We start from the raw sequence: 19,362 nt of genomic DNA on the forward strand, positions 1-19,362 counted from the left end.
CCTAATCCGGCTTTAGCTCGCCTTCCCCCAATTCAGCACCCTCCCCTTCGGACGGCACTCATCCCTTTCCATTTTTATGCTGAAGTAGACAGACTTGTGGTCACTGTTAGCCACATGTTCGCCTACCTCAACCTCAACCACCTGCCCCGGCTCATTACCCAACACTAAATCCAGTATAGCCCCCTCCCTAGTCGGGCTAGTTACATACTGCTCCAAGGACCCTTCCAACACACATTTTACAAACTCCTCCCCATCCGTACCCCCAGCTGTAGGCACCTTCCAATCCACTTCAGGAAGATTAAAGTCACCCACTACAACCACCTTATTCTTTCTGCACCTATCTAAAATGCCCCTGCAGATACCTTCCTCCACTGCCCTTGGGCGGTTGGGTGGCCTATAGTATACCCCTAGTATCGTAATCTCTCCCTTTTTATTCCTCAACTCCACCCACAGCGACTCAATCCCTAACTCCTCCATATTATCCTCCCTCTGCACTGCTGTGATGTGCTCCTTTACTAACAGCGCTACCCCACCACCTCTCTTCAACCCTCCTCTGTCACACCTAAAACACTTATACCCAGGAACATTCAGCTGCCAGTCCTGTCCTTCCTTTAACCACGTCTCCGTTACTGCCACCACATCTAACTTCCTCACAAACATCAAGGCCCTAAGCTCATCTGTTTTACCCGTCACACTCCTCGCATTGAAACAGACGCAGTCCAACCCACCAGGGCCACTCAGAACCTCCTTCCCCCTGATAATTTTCCTTTCACCCAAACCTACCCTATCACCCAACTCACTCCCGAACCCAGTGTCTAATGAGCTATTAGTCTCATCCCCACCCCCGCTCCCTATTAGTTTAAACCCTGCCTAAACGCTCCAGCTAACCTCCCTGCTAAGATATTTGTCCCTCTCCCATTCAAATTTTCCCCATCCCTCCTGTGCAGTTGCCCTTCTCTCACAAATACATCCCAGTGGTCTGCAAAAGTAAAGCCCTCTACCTTGCACCAATCCCTCAGCCATGCATTCAGCTGCATGATCTTGTTATTCCTAGCCCTGCTTGTGCTAGGCAGCAGCCCAGAGAATGCCACCCTGGCGGTCCTGTTCTTCAGTTTGGACCCCAACTCCCTAAATTGCCTGCGTACATCTGCCCTACTCTGCCTTCCTACGTCCCTCTCACCTACGTGTATTATTACTTCTGCCTGGGTCCCCTCCCCTTTCAAAATTCCCTCTATCCTCTCCGATATGTCCTGTACCCCTGCTCCAGGGAGGCAGACCACCATCTTGGAGTCACGCTTTTGCCCACTGAACCTCCTGTCAATTCCTTTGACCCTCCCATCCCCACCACTATCACATTGCCAGCCCCCTTCCTTCCCTCTGAGTCATTCTGGCCCTCCTATCTTTCCTTTTGTACCCCTGTCGATACCTTTTGGGGGGCCACTGGGGTGGTCTTTGGACCAGGACTATTCTTCTTCTTCCTCTTAACAGTTGTCCACCCATCCTGTTCCTCAGCCCCTGGGACCTCCACTTGTTCATGGTTCCTAGTCATTAACTCCTCATTCTCCCTGACCAGAAACGCATCCTCTAAACGCACCTCTAGTTGCCTGACCCGGGCCCTCAAGCGCTGCAGCTCTAAACACTTGACACAGATGTGGGCCTTCGGGAGATGTGATGCCTCCAAGAACTCCCACATGTGGCACCTAACACAGCTAACGCCCCTCCCCATAGCCCTTGCCATGTCCCAACCTCACTTGGGTTTGTATGTGCTGAAATGCAACCTGAGGTAAATCATTTCACGTCCTAGTGATCCTCAATGTGGACAAACAGCCTTCTAATAATGAACCTGAGCTGATCTTGTTCAAAACAACTATCTTTGCAACATAACAATGTGAAAAAACTGTCCTGGTATGCCTCCTCCATAAAAGGACGGATAAATCCAATCCAGCCAGCTACTGACCCATGAGCCTATCCTCCAACATCAGCAGAGTTATGGATGGGTTCTTTGACAGAGCTATCAAGTGGCATTTAATCAGCAATGACCTGCTTGCTGGCACTCCGTTTGGGTTCTGCCAGGACCACTCAGTTCTTGACTGTAGTACAAAAGGTTAACAAAATGGATATTCCAATCCAGGTGGATTATGTGGCACTGATGTCAGTGTGTAAATAAACTATTTTATAAGTAGTTATCTTGATAACTCCTCCTTGTTAGAATCAGGGTCTCACACCTTCTATAACACTGACCTCATTACACCCTTGTTCCAAACATGGAGATAAGAGCTGAATACCAGAGGTGAGGTGAGAGTGACTGCCCTTGACATCAAAGCGTCATTGGATTGAGTGTGACATCAAGGAGCCCTAACAAAACTGGAGTAATTGAGAATCAAGGGAGATTCTCCACTGGTCATGCATGGCACAAAGGGAGATGGTGGTTGTTGGAGGTCAAACATCTCAGTTTCAGGATATCACTGGAGGAGTTCCTCAGGTAGTGTCCCAGGTCCAACCATCTTCAGCTGCTTCATCAATGAACTTCTCTCCATCATAAGATTCACTGATGATTGCACACTGTTAAGCATTCGTGATTTCTCAGATGCTAAAACAGTTTGTGTCCCAATGCAGCAAAACCTAGACAATGTCCAAGCTGGGGTTGAAAGTGGCAAGTAACCTTAGCGCCATGCAAGTGCCAGGCAATGACCATCTCCAACAAGGGGTAATGTAACCACTTCTCCTGTAGGAGGCCATTAAATTCAGCAAACTAAGGCATCGCCAGCCTCAGCAGGTTACAAGTCGAACTCTGATAAACAAACAGATGTCACAGTGTCCAGAGCCAATTAATTGTGTCACTCACTGTGTCCTGAGATAATTAATTGTGTCACTGTGATCTTGATATATGCTTGGTCATGTTTAGAATCTGCTGAGTTGGTAAAAAGGCAAGGTTGAAGATGCTAACATAATAATGCAACATATACCCTGTTTCAAATAACTTCTTCACAAGAAGGAACCCTGATGAAGACAATAAGAAATCATCAGGAAGCGATAGCAGTCTGGTCATTTACTCTCACAGACCTAGTCCATCACTGGATAATGTCTGAACAGGTGATAGTCAGTATGTATACACACACACACACACACACACACACACACACACACACACACACACACACACACACACACACACACACATGTATTGGGGATCTTGATGCAACTGAAGAACTTCCTAGGTTTACTAGGATGTTGCCTGGTATGGTGGGGAGGTCCTATGAGGAGAGACTGAGGGATCTAGGGTTGTTTTCGTTGGGAAGAAGGCGGCTAAGAGGGGATCTTATTGAAACATATAAGATGATTAGGGGTTTAGATAGGGTGGATAGTGATAGCCTTTTTCCTCGGATGGAGAAAGCTAGCACGAGGGGGCATGACTTTAAATTAAGGGGGGGTAGCTACAGGACGGATGTCAGGGGTAGGTTCTTTACCCAGCGGGTGGTGAGGGATTGGAATGCCCTGCCTGCTGCAGTTGTAGATGCGTCTAGTTTGGGGGCGTTTAAGAGATCTCTGGATAGGTTTATGGACGAAAAGGGATTGGTATAGGCTAGTGGGTCATTGTTTTTGTAACTGGTCGGCGCAACATCGTGGGCCGAAGGGCCTGTTCTGCGCTGTAATGTTCTATGTTCTATGTTCTATGTTCCACTGTGTTATAAGGAACAATCAACTAGATATGTAAATTGTGTCACTCAGTCTGTCCTGAGACAATTAATTGACAATTAACCAACCCAACCTGTGCAGGTTGTTCTTTGTTTCCATACATCACATTCATAATTCTAGTGTCCAAAATACATTTGGCATATTGGCCCTCACACCTTGACATTCAATGGCATTACCATGGCTGAATCTGTCGCTATCAACACCTTGCCAGAAACCGAACTGGACTAGCTGATAAATACTGTGGCTACAAGTCAAAGGCTCGGAATCCTGTGTGAATAACTCACCTCCTGACTCCCAAAGCCTGTCCACCATCTACAAGGCACAAGACAGGAATGTGACAAAATACCCACGTAACGAGGGCTACTAAATACCTCATTGCATACATAAATCAGAGTGAAATACAGTCTGGTAGAGAAGGAGAGAGGAAGTCTCTGTGTACTCACAGGGTAGAGAGCGAGTGGAGAGTGTTGAAGGCAGCTGGTGTAATGGTGGCAATGTGATTGTCGTAGAGTGAGAGTAGACGTACAGCACTCAGTCCTGTGAAGCTGTTGTTGTGGATACAGTTGATGCGATTATTCCTCAACATCCTTGGGGAAGAAGGAAAGGTAAGTTCTTACCAGAAGGAGTGTCTTCTCAGGGGTGGTAATGACCAATTATCAAAGAGAATTAACTAGATGAGCTGGAACAATGACTAATCCTTTGAGTCCATTACACATGGACATTGACTAATATATAATGCAAACGGTGCCTGCTAATTCTCGCCACTGAACAAGCTGGGAATGACAAATGTCTGTTTCTTTCTTTCTCTCTCAGTCTCTCTCTCTCTCTCCACGCAGGTGTCTTCCTCCTCTTATTCTCTCAGTTTCTCTATCTCTTTGTGCATGTGCATCTATCTCTCTCTTTCTGAAGATATCAACATCTTTGGGGTTACCATTGACCGGAAACTGAATTCAACTAGCCATATAAATACTGTGGCTACCAGAGACAGTCAGAGATTAGGAATACTGCAATGAATAAGTCACCTCCTGACACCCCAAAGCCTGTCCACCACCTACAAGGCACAAGTCAGAAATGTGATGTAACACTCCCCGCCTGCCTGGATGAGTGCGGCTCCAACAACACTCAAGAAGCTCAACACCATCCAGGAAGAGCAGCTCGCTTGACTGTCAACACATCCACAAATATTCACTCGCTGACCACTGATGCACAGTAGAGGCAATGTGTTCCATCTACAAGATGTACTGCAGGAACTCACCAAGGCTGGTTAGGCCACACCTTCCAATCCCATGACTGATTTGATCTAGAAGGTCAAAGGCAGGAGATATCTGGGAATACCCCAGGTAGGGGAGGTGATGGCCTGGTGGTATTATCACTAGATTATTAATCCAGAGACTCAGCTAACGTTCTGGGAATGTTCTGAATCCAGTCTTGGCAGAGGTGAATTATGAATCTACTGATGACTATGAAATCATTGTTGATTGTCAGAAAAACCTACCTAGTTCACTAATGTTGTTTAAGGAAGGAAATCTGCTGTCCTTACCTGGTCTGGCCTACATGTTACTCCAGAGCCACAACAAAGAACAAAGAACAAAAACAGCCCGGGAAACAGGCCCTTTGGCCCAACGAGCCCGTGCTGCCATCTCAACACCACCAGTGCCCCTCTCCACCTACGACCCTTGTCTAATGTTTTATGGCCATCCACATTGAGGGAAACTGATTTAGGGACAATTTATTACTGCCAATCAGCCTAACAGCACATCTTTGGGGTGTGGGAGGAAACCGGAGCACCCGGAGAAAACCCACGCAAGCACGGGGAGAATGCGCAAACTCCCACAGACACCGGCCCAAATCCATGTGTCTGCACAGCAATCAGTGATAGTCACTGAGCTGTCGTCTTGCCCAGTATCTGGTCCAGTTTAGGCACACACTAACGACATGAAGCACTAGGCCAATCTTGAACAACCAAGAGCAGCCCAAGTACGACCCATTGCGTGTATGCCCCTTGTTGGACACAAGGCGGACCTGTGAATGAAAAGGAAAAAAAAACATTATTATTGTACCATATCCATTTACCTTACCAGGGACGCCCCAATGCTAATGACCCTTATTTAAAACAATCTCCTATATCCACCCACCTCCAACCCACTCATGTGCCTGTCTAAGTTACTCTTAAATGACTCTAGCGTGTTTGCCTCCACCACCTTACTTGGCAGAGCAATCCATACCCCCACTACCCTCCGTGTGAAAAACCTCCCTCTAATATCTGTGTTATACCTCTCCCCCCTCACCTTAAGTCCATGGCCCCTTGTCCTACAATGTGGTTGACTCTCAACTGCCCTCAGGCAACTAGGGATGGGCAATAGATGCTGGCCAGACAGCAATGGCAACAACCCATAAGTGGATTTTAAAAAAGTGCCTACCAACCGCTTAGAAAGGAAATTAGAACTAGAGGGCATAGCCTCAAAATAAGGTGGGGGGCAGTTTAGAACAGAGTTGTGGAGGAACTTCTTCACTCAGAGGGTGGTGAATCTCTGGAACTCTCTGCCCATTGACGTGGTGGAGGCTACCTTGTTGAATATATTTAAGTCACAGGTAGATAGATTTCTGATAGACAAGGGAATTAAGGGTAATGGGGAGCAGGCGGGCAAGAGGAACTGATCCACTTCAGATCATCCATGATCTTACTGATTGGCGGGGCAGGCTCGATGGGCTAGATGGCCTACTCCTGCTCCTATTTCTTATGTTGTTATGTAACCCTAAGACTCTGACTTTCCTCGAGATATCCTTAGCCTCTGATTGGCCCCAGCATGTACTTACCAACAATTAGACTGTGAGGACGATCTTTCCAAAATAACTTTAAGTGCCAAACAAGCATGAAAATGAGAGTGTTTCAGACCCATTTTTTAGCAAGACAAAAAATAAAATCCTATGACACTTGGAAAAAAAAGAGGCTAATTAGGGGGAGTAGACAGCATCTATTCACGCTGGGAAGCTGGCTGCTCACTGCTACAGAGCACTATTGAGCACACGCCCTGATCTCCCAGTGCACTGTCAAGAGTACACTGAGAGATTGTCACTCCTCCCATCCCCTGACATCGGCTCTGCCATCGCTGGTTGTCCTGATCTTGGCCCAATTTACACCCCCCTCCCAGGCGATCACCATCCCTGTTCACCCTCAGCTGATCATCACCTCCGTTCATTCCTCTTAGTTGATCGCTGACTCGGCGATCCCCGATTGCAGTGTGCCCAGCCCCCATGCACTGCCTCCCCTTCAGGCCTCACCCTTTCCCATTAGGCCCTAGCCCTTGGCACTGCTTGGTGTCCAGTAGGGAGTGCCAGTGTGCCCGATGGGCAGATCCAGAGTGCAAGGCTGGCACTGTCAGGGTCCCAGGCCGGCAGTACCAGGCTGGCATTGTCCAAGAGGCACTGCCCACCTCTGCCCCAGACCACCTGAGAGGGCCCCAATGGCCTCCAGTCCCACTGATGAGCCCATCACATCAGGCCCCCATTGTTGGGGTTCCATACATGATCCTTGCTGGTGAGGAGCTCCACTGGCAAGGCCATTAAGGCAAGTGAGCGTGGACGATTGCATTCTGGGCTCACTAATCACATTTAAATTGATTAATAAATATTTAAATTTGCTTCGCGCCCTTCTCGGGTGATGCCGATTACGCTGATTTAACAGGGCTGTTAATACCTCGAGAGGCAAAAAGCCGGGCACATCGCTCAAGATCTTACTGGCTTGCCATGCCAATCGACTGGTCTGACAGGCTGGTAAGATCGCCCTTTGTTTTTTCTCTTCTTGTACCTTTCAGTCTCCTGGTTTTTCTCTCCGTCTCTATTTCTGCCTCCCCTTGTCTGTTTCTCTGCATGTGTGTGTGCGGGGAAGCATCCTTTAAGGAAATCAACCAATTCACAATTTTTAGTCATGCATAGAAGTTCTCTGGGGAAACCTGAGAGGTATGAGATTACAATCTAACATCAGATATTGAATTTTCCTGTAACTCACTCTGAGTACCCGAATAATAATCACCAGTCCATCACACAATCAATATTCCTTCAAGTTGCACATCACAAAATCAATGCACTGTCACAGTTCTGTTTCATGTGACATCTTTAAACAACAACAGAAATGGAACCAAAGCAACAGGAAGAAAGACTGATGTAAAAAGGTCATCAGGGTACATGACATATTCATCACTGTATTCATTCATCTGTATAGAAGTCTCACTTCATGAGCTTATGATCTAGTACAATTGCCACACTTGAGAGTATCACATCCTTGTCAACAATGCCTGTGTCCCAAGAATGAATAGATAAACTGCTGTGCCTAATAACAAACTGTCTGTAAGAGACTTCAGAAAGTACCTATTGACAGCAATTAAGTTTGGTGACATTCAATGGACAGCCTGCCTTAAATCTTAGAGGCAGTGTAATACGCAATGTATTATTAGCTCAGTTGCTTAGTGATGCAGAGTGATGCCGACAGTGTTGCTTAATTCCTGCATGGGCTGAGGGTACTTACGAAGGCCCCACCTTCTCAACACTGCCCCTCACTTGATGTGCGGTGATCCTCAAGTTAAATTACGAGCAGTCAGCTCTCCCCCTAAAAGGGAGATCTGGGACAATGACGACTTGATCTTTATTGCATGATAGAAGAGCTGTCACATTCTCTGACTTACACTGAGAAATGGGTAGGGATAACACTCGTGTCTCTGGGGCCAGGGACCTGAGCACAAAGGTCTAGACTGACCCGTCAATGCAATATTGAGGCAGTGCTGCACAGTCAGAGGTGCCTGCCAAGGGGAGTTTAAACTGAAGTTCCTTGTACCACATCGCAGGGGATGTAAGATCCCCTGACGCAATTTGTAGGATAAGCAGAGGAATCCTGTCCAGTTTCCTGACTGTTATGTCTCCCCCAATCAAACTCACTGAAAAATTAAATGATCTGGGCCTTTGTCACATTTATGGGATCTTGCTGGGTACAAATTCCTTGCCACATCTCCTAGATTATAATACTGACTGTGCTTTAGAAAATACTTCACTGGCTCTGTTGGGACATCTTGAAAGATGCTATATAAATGTAAGCTCTTTCTCTCTTTTTCCGCTGCACTAATGTGGGTGAAGAGGGTCAACATTCCTGCCCCCAATCACTATCTAGTGACCCCAGACTGTGCAAGGACAAGCTGGTCCCACAGATTACCAATGCTGACATGATTGGTTCACACGTGAGTCATGTTATAGGTGAGGATTAGGGAGGAACTTCCGGCATTCAATGACTATCAATATTAATAATTAATACACACTGCTCAGACGCACATCAACAAAACATTTCTCTCAGGGAAATTGAACAGATGGAAGTTTAATGATTAAGAACATGTTCTAGTGGTCCTGTTGAGCCACTTACAAAGTCCGTAATCCATCAAGACCCCGAAACATCCCACTTCTAATGGAATCGAGCTGATTGGCTGTCAGGTGTAATTCACTAACAGAAGAAGCACCTTCAAACGTTCCATCTTCAATTTCCACAATCTTATTGTTGCTCAGGTTTCTGGGAATAAAGAGAAAAGGATCTTAGATTAGAGGATTGAAACATATATACGCGACTGAGTTAGAGTGTGTAAGTGTGTGTATGTGTGTGAGATTAAGTGTGCTAGAGTTAGTGAGTGTGTAAGTGTTTGTATGACATAGTGTGTAACTGTGCATATGACTGAGTGTGCTAATATGAGTTAGTGAGTATGTAAGTGTGTCAGATTGGCTATGTTAGTGTGAATTGGTGTGTAAGTTGTGTGTGTGACTGGGTGTGTTAGCGTGAGTGAGTGGGCCAGATTTTACCAATCGGAGACTAAGTGCCAGATCCAGATGTAAAATGGACCCAAGCCCGGAATCCCCATTCCAGCACGCCCATACGCTTTCTGCTGGCTCCGATCCGGTCCGCGCTGTGGGTCGGGGCTTAGCGCTGCTGGAACGATCAGAGCTCTGAACTGCGCATGTGCAGTTCGAAAAAATCTGGAACAGCGTGCCCGGGTGTGAAAGGCAAGACAAGACAAGACAAGACAAAACAAGACAAAACAGAGAGAGCTGTGGGTGGGTGGGTGGGGGCACAGGGAGAAGGGGTGATGAGCTGTGATTGGACCCCCTGGGAGGCAGGACCACCCGGCAGATGCCCCCCTGATCAAAACCCCCACCTCCCCACCGCGATCAGACCCCTCCTGGGAGGCAGCGCCCCTCCCCCACGATTGGTCCCCCTGGGAGCCAGGCTCCTCCAGCAGACTACCCCCAGTGGTCAGACTCCCCCAGGAGGCAGGCCCCCTCCTCAGCAGAGCACACCCCCAACCTACCTTGATTGCTGCTGTCCCTCCACCATCCTTCTGACCTGCACTCGTTGATGTGGAGATGTCGGCGTTGGACTGGGGTCAACACAGTAAGAACTCTCACAACACCAAGTTAAAGTCCTGTTGGACTGGTGTTGTAGGACTTCTTACTGCACTCATTGGACATCCTGCAGCACCTTCCTGGCCTTCCGCTGGCTTCTGCCGGAGGAGGGGATGGGCTCAGATGGATCTCTGGTTTGGTGGGGGGCTGGTGGCGGAGATTCTCCCAAGTCTGTCCTCCCCCTCATCCTCCACCACCATCCCCCCCCAAAGCAGAGATCCATCTGAGCCTGCACCCCCCTCCCCCTCCTCTGACAGACACCAGCAGAAGGCCAGGAAGGTGCTGCAGGATGTCCAACGAGTGCAGTAAGAAATCTCACAACATAGGACTTTAACCTGGTGGTATGAGACTTCTTACTGTGCTTACCCCAGGCCAATGCTGGCATCTCCACATCAACAAGTGCAGGTCAGAAGGATGTTGGAGGTAGAGCAGCAATCAAGGTAGCTCTGCCAAGAGGGGGCCTGATCACAGAGGGGGGGGCTGCCTTCCGGGAGTGTAGGGGGGAGGGGGGGGAGGGGTCTGCCAGTGGGGCCTGCATCCCGGGGGGCGTTTGATCATGGGGGGTGGGGGGGGGTTCCAATCGCAGGGGAGGTCTGCTGGGGGTGGGCTGCCTCCCAGGGGGTTTGGATCGCAGGGGAGGGGGTGGGTGGGTCTGCCTGGGTGGTTAGCGGGGAGTCTGCAAAAGGTGTTCGAGGAGGTTGGGCTTTGGAGGTTCCCCTGAAGAATAGGAATCCGCTTCGGATTTTTATTCTGCAGGTGGATAGGAGCACAAATCCGAAATGGATCCGAAGATAGTAAAATGGTAAAATCAAGCCCAGTGAGTATGTGTGTCTGTGACACAGTGTATTAATGTAAGATAGTGTGTCTGTAAGTGTGTATGTGCGATTCAATGTCCATGTTAGTGTGAGATAGTGAATGTCTAAGTATCTGTGATTGACTGAGAACCAGAACTGAGTTGCTTGTGGGGTGATTTGTTAGTGCTGTTGGGGAGGGTTTAGACCAACTCGGCAGGGGTGTGGGAGCCAGGACGTAATATCAGAGAGGAAGGTGCACAGTACGCTGGGAGACAGCACTTGAATGGCGAATAGTAAATTATTAGTTATGGTCAGATTAAGGGGGAAATTAATGCTGTCTAAATCAGGGTTACTGTGCATGTATAGAATGCACAGAGTGTGGAAATTAAGATCGGGGAGTTACAGACATAGATTGCATTGTGGAAATATGACATTGTGATAATAACTGGGAGCTTGCTCAAGGAAGGGTAGGACTGGGTGTTAAATATTCCTGGGTACAAGATGTTCAGAAAAGATAGGAAATGGGAGAGGTAGCGATATTGATTAAGGAGACCTTTGCAGTGCTGGAGAAAGAGGGTATACACAGTAAAAAGTCTGACAACACCAGGTTTAAATCCAACCGATTTATTTGGTTGGACTTAAACCTGGTGTTGTCAGACTTTTTACTGTGTTTACCTCAGTCCAACGCCGGCATATCCACATCATGAAAGAGGGTATCACAGAGAATTCAAGGACAGAATCTATTTGGCTAGAGCTCAGGAACAAAAAAGGTGGAATTAGATTGTTTGGTCTATAGGTTAACAATTAATGGAAAAGATTAACATATCTGTAAGGAAATTACAGAGGTGCAAAAATTATAGAGTTCTTATAATGGAGAATTTTATTGATCTGAATACAAATTGGGATAGTAATACTGTAAAGGATAGAGAGGGGCTAGAATTCCTAAAGTGTGTTCAGGAAAATTTTCTTTCGCAGTGTGGTTCCAATCCAATGAAAGAGGGAACACACGTGGGCCTACTTGTAGGGAATGAGGTGACTTGAATGGATCAAATATCAGCAGGAGGCAGAGGTCATTGTTTAGACTAACTGTGGAAAAGAACAAAGAACAATGCTGAGTAAGAATAATTCACTGGGGAAACCAACTGGGGTAAGAATGGATCTGGGTTGAATCAATTTGAGTCAAAGGTTGGCAGGAAACACAGCAGCTAAACAATAGGCTACTGTGGCACAGTCAAGGTATATTCCCACAAACAGGAAAGGTAAGGCCAACAAATCTAGAGCCCCCCGAATGGCAAAAGTGAAAGAAATTAAGACAAAGGAGAAAAAAAAGTGCCTACAACAGATATCAGGGGGACAATACAGTGAAGAATCAGGCTGAAGATTCAAAGGGGAAAGGAAAAAGCAAACAAGATAAGCAAAGCTAGAGTATGAACAAGATGCCAACTAGAGAGGATGCGATACTGGATATTGATACTGATATTGGGAAATGAGTTAGGGCAGGTGATGGATGTGAGTGTGAGGGAACACTTTGGATCCAGTGATCATAATGCCATTAGTTTCAACCTGATCATGGATGAAGATAGATCTGGTCCTCGGGTTGAAGTTCTGAACTGGAAAAAGGCCAATTTGATGAAATGAGAAGGGATCTGGGAAGTATGGATTGGCACAGGCTGTTCTCTGGAAAGGATGTAAATGAAAAGTGGGAGGCCTTCAAAGGAGAAATTTTGAGAGTGCAGCGTTTGTATGTTCCTGTCAGGATTAAAGGCAAAGTAAATAGGGATAAGGAACCTTGGTTCTCGAGGGAGATTGTAACACTGATTAAGAGGAAGAGAGAGTTGTATGAAATGTACAGGCAGCAAGGAACAGATCAGATGCTCGAGGAGTATAAAAAATGCAAGAAACAACTTACGAGGGAAATCAGGAGGGCTAAAAGAAAGCATGAGGTTGCTTTGGCAGACAGAGTGAAGGAAAATCCAAAGAGCTTCTATAGGTATGTTAAGAGCAAAAGGATAGTGAGGGATAAAATTGGTCCTCTTGAAGACCAGAGTGTAGACTGTGTATGGAACCAAAAGAGATGGGGGAGTCTACGGAAATTGGGCAAACAGGTAGGGAGGTCATTTAAACCTTTACAGATTAAAGAGGAGGAGGTGCTGGCTGTCTTGAGGCAAATCAGAGTGGATAAATCCCCAGGACTGAACAGGGTATTCCTATGGACCTAGAGAGAGGCTAGTGTTGAACTTGCAGAGGCCCTGGCAGACATATTTAAAGTATCAATATTCACGGGGGAGGTGCCAGATGATTGGAGGGTGGCTCATGTTGTTCTGTTGTTTAAAAAAGGTTCCAAAAGAAATCTGGGAGATTACAGGCCAGTAAGTTTGACATCGGTGGTTGGCAATTTATTGGAAGGTGTGATGAGGGGTAGGATCTACAAATATTTGGATAGACAGGAACTTATTAGGGAGAGTCAACATGGCTTTGTGCATGGTTGGTCATGTTTGACCAATCTATTAGAGTTTTTCCAGGAGATCACCAGGAAAGTGGATGAAGGGAAGGCGGTTAATGTTGTCTACCTGGATTTTAGCAAGGCCTTTGACAAGGTCCCTCATGGGAGGTTAGTTAGGAAGGTTCAGTCACTAGGTATAGATGGGGAGGTTGTAAATTGGATTAGACACTGGCTCAATGGAAGAAGCCAGAGAGTGGTTGTGGAGGATTGCTTCTCTGAGTGGAGGCCTGTGACTAGTGGAGTGCTGCAGGGATCGGTGTTGGGTCTATTGTTGTTTGTCATCTATATCAATGATCTGGATGATAATGTGGTAAATTGGATCAGGAAATTTGCTGATGATACAAAGATTGGATGAAGGTTTTCAAAGCTTGCACAGGGACTTGGACCAACTAGAAAAATGGGCTGAAAAATGGCAAATGGAATTTAACGCAGACAAGTGTGAGGTATTGCACTTTGGAAGGACAAACCAAAGTAGAACATACAGGCTAAATGGTAGGACTCTGAAGAGTGCAGTTGAACAGAGGTATCTGGGAATACAGGCACAGAATTCCCTAAAAGTGATGTCACAGGTGGGTAGGGTTGTAAAGAGTGCTTTTGGTACATTGACCTTCATAAATCGGAGTATTGAGTATAAAAGTTGGAGAGTTATGGTAAGATTATATAAGGCATTGGTGAGGCTAAATTTAGAGTATTGTGTACAGTTTTGGTCACCCAGTTACAGGAAGAATGTAAATAAGGTTGAAAGAGTGCAGAGAAGGTTCACGAGGATGTTGCCAGGACTTGAGAAGCTGTGTTACAGAGAGAAATTGAATAAGTTAGGACTTTATTCCCTGGAGCATAGAAGAATGAGGGGAGATTTGATAGAGGTGTATAAGTGTGAGGTGGTCCACTTTGGTAGGAATAATGGTAGGAAGGACTATTACTTACGGGGCGAAAAACTGCAGCAGGCGACGGTGCAGAGGGACCTCGGGGTCCTTGTGCATGAGTCGCAAAAACCCAGCTTGCAGGTGCAGCAGGTGGTCAGGAAGGCGAATGGGATGCTGGCCTTCATCGCGAGGGGGATTGAATATAAAAGCAGGGAGGTCTTGCTGCGGCTGTATAGGGCATTGGTGAGGCCGCAGCTGGAGTACTGTGTGCATTTTTGGGCGCCGCACCTGCGCAAAGATATTTTGGCCTTGGAGGGAGTGCAGAGGAAGTTTACTAGGCTGATACCAGAGTTGAGGGGGTTGAGCTATGAGGAGAGGCTGAATAAACTAGGCTTGTACTCGTTAGAGTTTAGAAGAATGAGGGGAGATCTCATTGAGATGTATAAGATGATGAATGGGATGGATAGGATAGAGGTGGAGAGACTCTTCCCACTCAAAAAAGACAGTAGGACTAGGGGGCACAGCCTCAAGATAAAGGGGGGGCGGTTTAGAACGGAGTTGAGGAGGAACTTCTTCACTCAAAGGGTGGTGAATCTCTGGAATTCTCTGCCCGTTGAAGTGGTGGAGGCTGCCTCGCTAAATATTTTTAAGACGCGGGTTGACGGGTTTTTGATAAGAGAGGGGATTAAGGGTTATGGGGAGAGGGCGGGAAAGTGGAACTGAGCCACGACAGATCAGCCATGATCTTATTGAATGGCGGGGCAGGCTCGAAGGGCTAAATGGCCTACTCCTGCTCCTATTTCTTATAAGATTTTGATGGGTATAGATAGAGTGAATGCAAGCAGGCTTTTTCCACTGGGGCTAGGACAGAAAAAGAACCAGAGGGCATGGGTGAAGGGTGAAAGGAGAAAAGTTTAAAGGGAATGTTAGGGGGGGCTTCTTCACGCAGAGAGTAGTGAGAGTGTGGAATGAGCTGCTGGATAAAGTGGTAAATGCGGGGTCACTTTTAACATTTAAGAGAAACTTGGATGGGTTCATGGATGAGAGGGGTGTGGAGGGATATGGTTCAAGCACAGGTCAGAGGGACTAGGCAAAAAATGGTTCGGCACAGACAGGAAGGGCCAAAAGGCCCTATGGTTTCTATGAAAAGAAACTGGCAGCTAACATAAACAGCAAAGTCTTATAAATAGAGCGCGGTAAAAAGAGCTGTAGGATCAATTATGCTGCCTCACAGCGCCAGGGACCCGGGTTTGATTCACGGCTTGGGACACAGTCTGTGCGGACTCTACACATTCTCCCCGTGTCTGTGTGGGTTTCCTCCAAGTGCTCCGGTTTCCTTCCACAGTCTAAAAATCATGCTGGTTAGGTGCATTGACCATGCTAAATTCTCCCTCAGTGTACCCAAACAGGTGCTGGAGCGTGGCGGCTAGGGGATTTCCACAGTAACTTCATTGCAGTGTTAATGTAAGCCTACTTATGACACTAATAAATAAACTTTGAAACTTTAAACTTTAATTAGGGAGCAAAAAGCGGATTTATACATTGAAGTTGGGGGCATAACAGATATTAAATGAATAACTTTCATCTGTCTTTATCAAGGAAGAGGATGCTACCCAGGCCATGGTAAACAAGGAGATAAGTCAGACACTAGAAGGATTTAAAATTGTCAAGGAGGAGGTAATGGACAGGCAGCAGGACAGGATGAGATACATCCAAGTATAGGGGAAGAGTGCAAATTTCAGAGACATTAACCATTACTTTTCAGTCTTCCTTAGACTCAGGGATTGTTGCTGGTGGTCTGGAGAATTGCAGACATTATACCCTTGATCAAAATAGGGTGTAAAGATAAGCTCAGCAACTACAGGCCGGTAAGTTTAGTTAGGTGGTGGAAAACCTCTAGAAACAATAATTTGGGACAAAATTAATGGTCCCAAGGACAAAAATGAGTTAATTAAGGAAAGCCATGACGTGGAGATGCTGGCGTTGGACTGGGATAAGCACAGTAAGAAGTCTCATAACACTAGGTTAAAGTCCAATGGGTTTATTTGGTAGCACAAGCCACAAGCTTTCAGAATGCTGCTCCTTCATCAGGTGAGTGGGAGTTCTGTACACAAACAGGGACAAACTCAAGATTCATGACTTACAGACACAAACTCTATTTACAAAATAATGGTTGGAATGCGAGTCTTTACAAGTAACCAAGTCTAAAAGGTACAGACAATGTGAATGTAGAGAGAGTTAAGCACAGGTTGAAGAGATGTGTATTTCTCCAGCCAGGACACTTAGTGAGATTTTGCAAGCCGAGGAAAGTCGTGGTGGTTACAAATAATGTGACATGAACCCAGGATCCAGGTTGAGGCCATCCTCAACTGTGCAGAACTTGGCTATCAGTTTCTGCTCGGCAATTCTGTGTTGTCGTGTGTCGTGAAGGCCTTAATTAAGGAAAGCCTGCACAGGTTTGTTAAAGGAAAATCAAGTTGAACTTACTTATTAGAGTTTATTGAAGAGGCAACAGAAGATTGATGAGGGTAATGCTGTTGATGCGCTGAGCATGGATTTTCAAAAGGCATTTGATATAGTGCCACACAACAGGCTTGAGAGAAAAGTTATACTTCATGGAATAAAAGGAAGAGTAGCAATGTAGATACAAAATTAGCTGAGTGATGGGAACAGAGCATATTTGTCAATGGATGTTTTTTGGCCTGAGGAGTGTTCTGTAGTGGAATTCCCTCGAGGTCAGTGTTGGGACTCTTGTTTTTCCTGATATACATTAATGACCTGGACCTTGGCGTACAGGGCACAATTTCAAAATCTGAAATTGATAAACAACTTGGAAGCATTGTGAACTGTGAGGAGGACAATATGGAACAGATAATGACAGGTTGGGGAATGGGTGGACAGGTGACAGATGAAGTTCAATGCAGAGAAATGTGAAGTGATTTATTTTGGTCAGAAAAACATGGAGAGACAATATAAGAGAAAGGAAGGGAATGCAGAAGCAGAGGACCTGGTTTATATGCGCATTAGTTGCAAAGATGGCAGGACAGGTTTAGAGAACAGTTAACAAAGCATACAGTAGATTAGTCTTTACTAATAGGGGCATTGAGGTTATGCTGAACTTGTGTAAGACACCAGCTCAGCCTCAGCTGGAGTATTGCCTTAGGTTCTGGGAGCTGGGGTTTTAGGGAAAATGTGAACACATTGGAAAGAATGAAGGAAAGATTCAGAAGAATGATTTCAGGGATGAGGAACTTCAGTTATAAGGATAGATTGGGACTGTCCTCCTTGGAGAAAAGAAAGCTAAGAGAGAGATGTTCAAAATCACGAGGGGACTCGACAGAATTGATAGAGAGAAACAGATCACCATGATGAAAGGATCAAGAACGAGAGGGCACATATTTAAATTAATTGGCAAAAGAAGCCATGGTGACATGAGGAAAAGCTATCTCACACAGTGGGTGATTAGGATCTGGAATGCACTGTTTGAGTGTGATGGAGATAGATTCAATTGAGGAATTCAAGAGGGAATTAGACAGTTATCTGGAAAGAAAGGACATGCAGGGCTACAGGGAGAGGGCAGGAGAATAGCACTCAATGAATTGCTCTCTTGGAGATCCAATACAGACACAATGGGCTCAATGGCCTCCCTCTGTACTGTAACAATTCTGTGACTGTGTGTTACTGTATGAGTGTCTTATTGTGTGTGTGTTAGTGTGAATTAGTGAGTGTGCATGTAATAACGTGTGTTAGTGACTGTGAGTTTGTGTGAAAATGACTATGCTAATGTGGCAGTGTGTGCGTGTTAGCATGGTTAGTGTATGTTAGTGTGCATGTATGTAAGTGTACGTTAGAGTGTATGTCAGTGTGAGTGTGTGTAAAAGAGAGTTGCCGGAATTTTACCACCCACCTGCTACAGGAATCAGAGTGGGCAAGGTGCCAACAATGGGAAGGCCCGTTGACCTTGAGCGGGATTTTATGGTTTGTGGATGAGCGAGGCCGTAAAATCCTGCCCATTGTGTGTGAAATAGTGAATGAGTGAGTGAGTGTGAGAGTGAGTAGACAGTGAGTGAGAGAGACAGTGTGAGAGACAGCATGAATGGGAAAGAGTGAGAGAGTGTGTAAGAGAGTGTGTGAGCAGTTGAGTGTTTGTGCTAATGTCACATTCAGTGTCACAGTGTGAATGGGATCACATGACTAATTATGGTTACTCATTGTACTGTAACAAAGCAGAAATACAATGAGCCACATCTGGATTTCTAGATAGTCATATGTCGTGAGTGGACAGCACAAAACGGAACACCTGGGGCTGCAGCTCAGAGAACTATTCAACTATTCATATCAGACATCTTCATTGGACTCAGTGGGATGGGGGAAGGGGAGGGAAACAGTCCTCTTCAAACCAGTAAATGATTGAAAACCTTTTGGCCCCCGTAATAAGCAACATAGCCAGGAATGGTTTGATTTCTGAGAATGTGATTTCTCTCGCTCTCTTCGCCTGTCATTAGCATCCTGAACCAGTCAGCCTTTATAGGAACTGGAGGAGCGCCTTGGGACTACCCGCCACTCAACTAAATAACAATTAATCTGTGCCTCAACTTCATTTTTAAAAATATATTCATTCTCACAATGTGGACATCACCGGCTTCATCAGAATTTATTGCCCATCCCTAATTGCTGCCTTTGCTTCCTGCCCCCGATTCACTCGACCCAATAAAACTCCATTGATTTCAGTCTTAAATGCTACAGTTGACTCCATCCACAGTTTTTAGAGGCAGAGAGTGCACATTTCCCTCACAGCTTGGGTGAAAAAATACTTCCAGATTTTGCTCCCGAAAGGCCCAGTTCAAATTTTAAGATCGAGTCCCTCATTTTGGATTTCCCCGCTAGCGGAAATAGTTTCTCTCAATCTACCCTATCAAACCCTTTCATTGTAAACATTTTCAACTTCCCTCTTTATCTTTACGACTCATTCTGAACCCACCAAGTTTCTAGACTAGTCACCCTTCCGTAAATCTTCTTCTGTGCTGAGCATCCATTTTAATTTTCATCAGTGTCTCGGGTTTATTTG

The 19,362-nt window shown here is 46.0% G+C and overlaps 1 protein-coding gene across 1 annotated transcript in view; it reads right to left on the bottom strand.

The window, feature by feature from the left end:
* Positions 1 to 19,362, bottom strand: part of LOC145354520 (slit homolog 1 protein-like) — a 322,720-nt gene that overhangs the window by 85,262 nt on the left and 218,096 nt on the right. The window contains exons 18-19 of the mRNA XM_080205955.1: positions 9,104 to 9,247; positions 4,140 to 4,283 (exon numbers count right to left, since the gene is read on the bottom strand). Of these exons, the coding sequence (XP_080062081.1) occupies positions 4,140 to 4,283; positions 9,104 to 9,247 (288 nt within the window). The remainder of the gene's footprint in view (positions 1 to 4,139; positions 4,284 to 9,103; positions 9,248 to 19,362) is intronic.

This window comes from Carcharhinus amblyrhynchos, chromosome 17, assembly GCF_965287045.1.
Source record: "Carcharhinus amblyrhynchos chromosome 17, sCarAmb.v2.hapA, whole genome shotgun sequence".
In the NCBI taxonomy this organism is placed as follows: domain Eukaryota; kingdom Metazoa; phylum Chordata; class Chondrichthyes; order Carcharhiniformes; family Carcharhinidae; genus Carcharhinus; species Carcharhinus amblyrhynchos.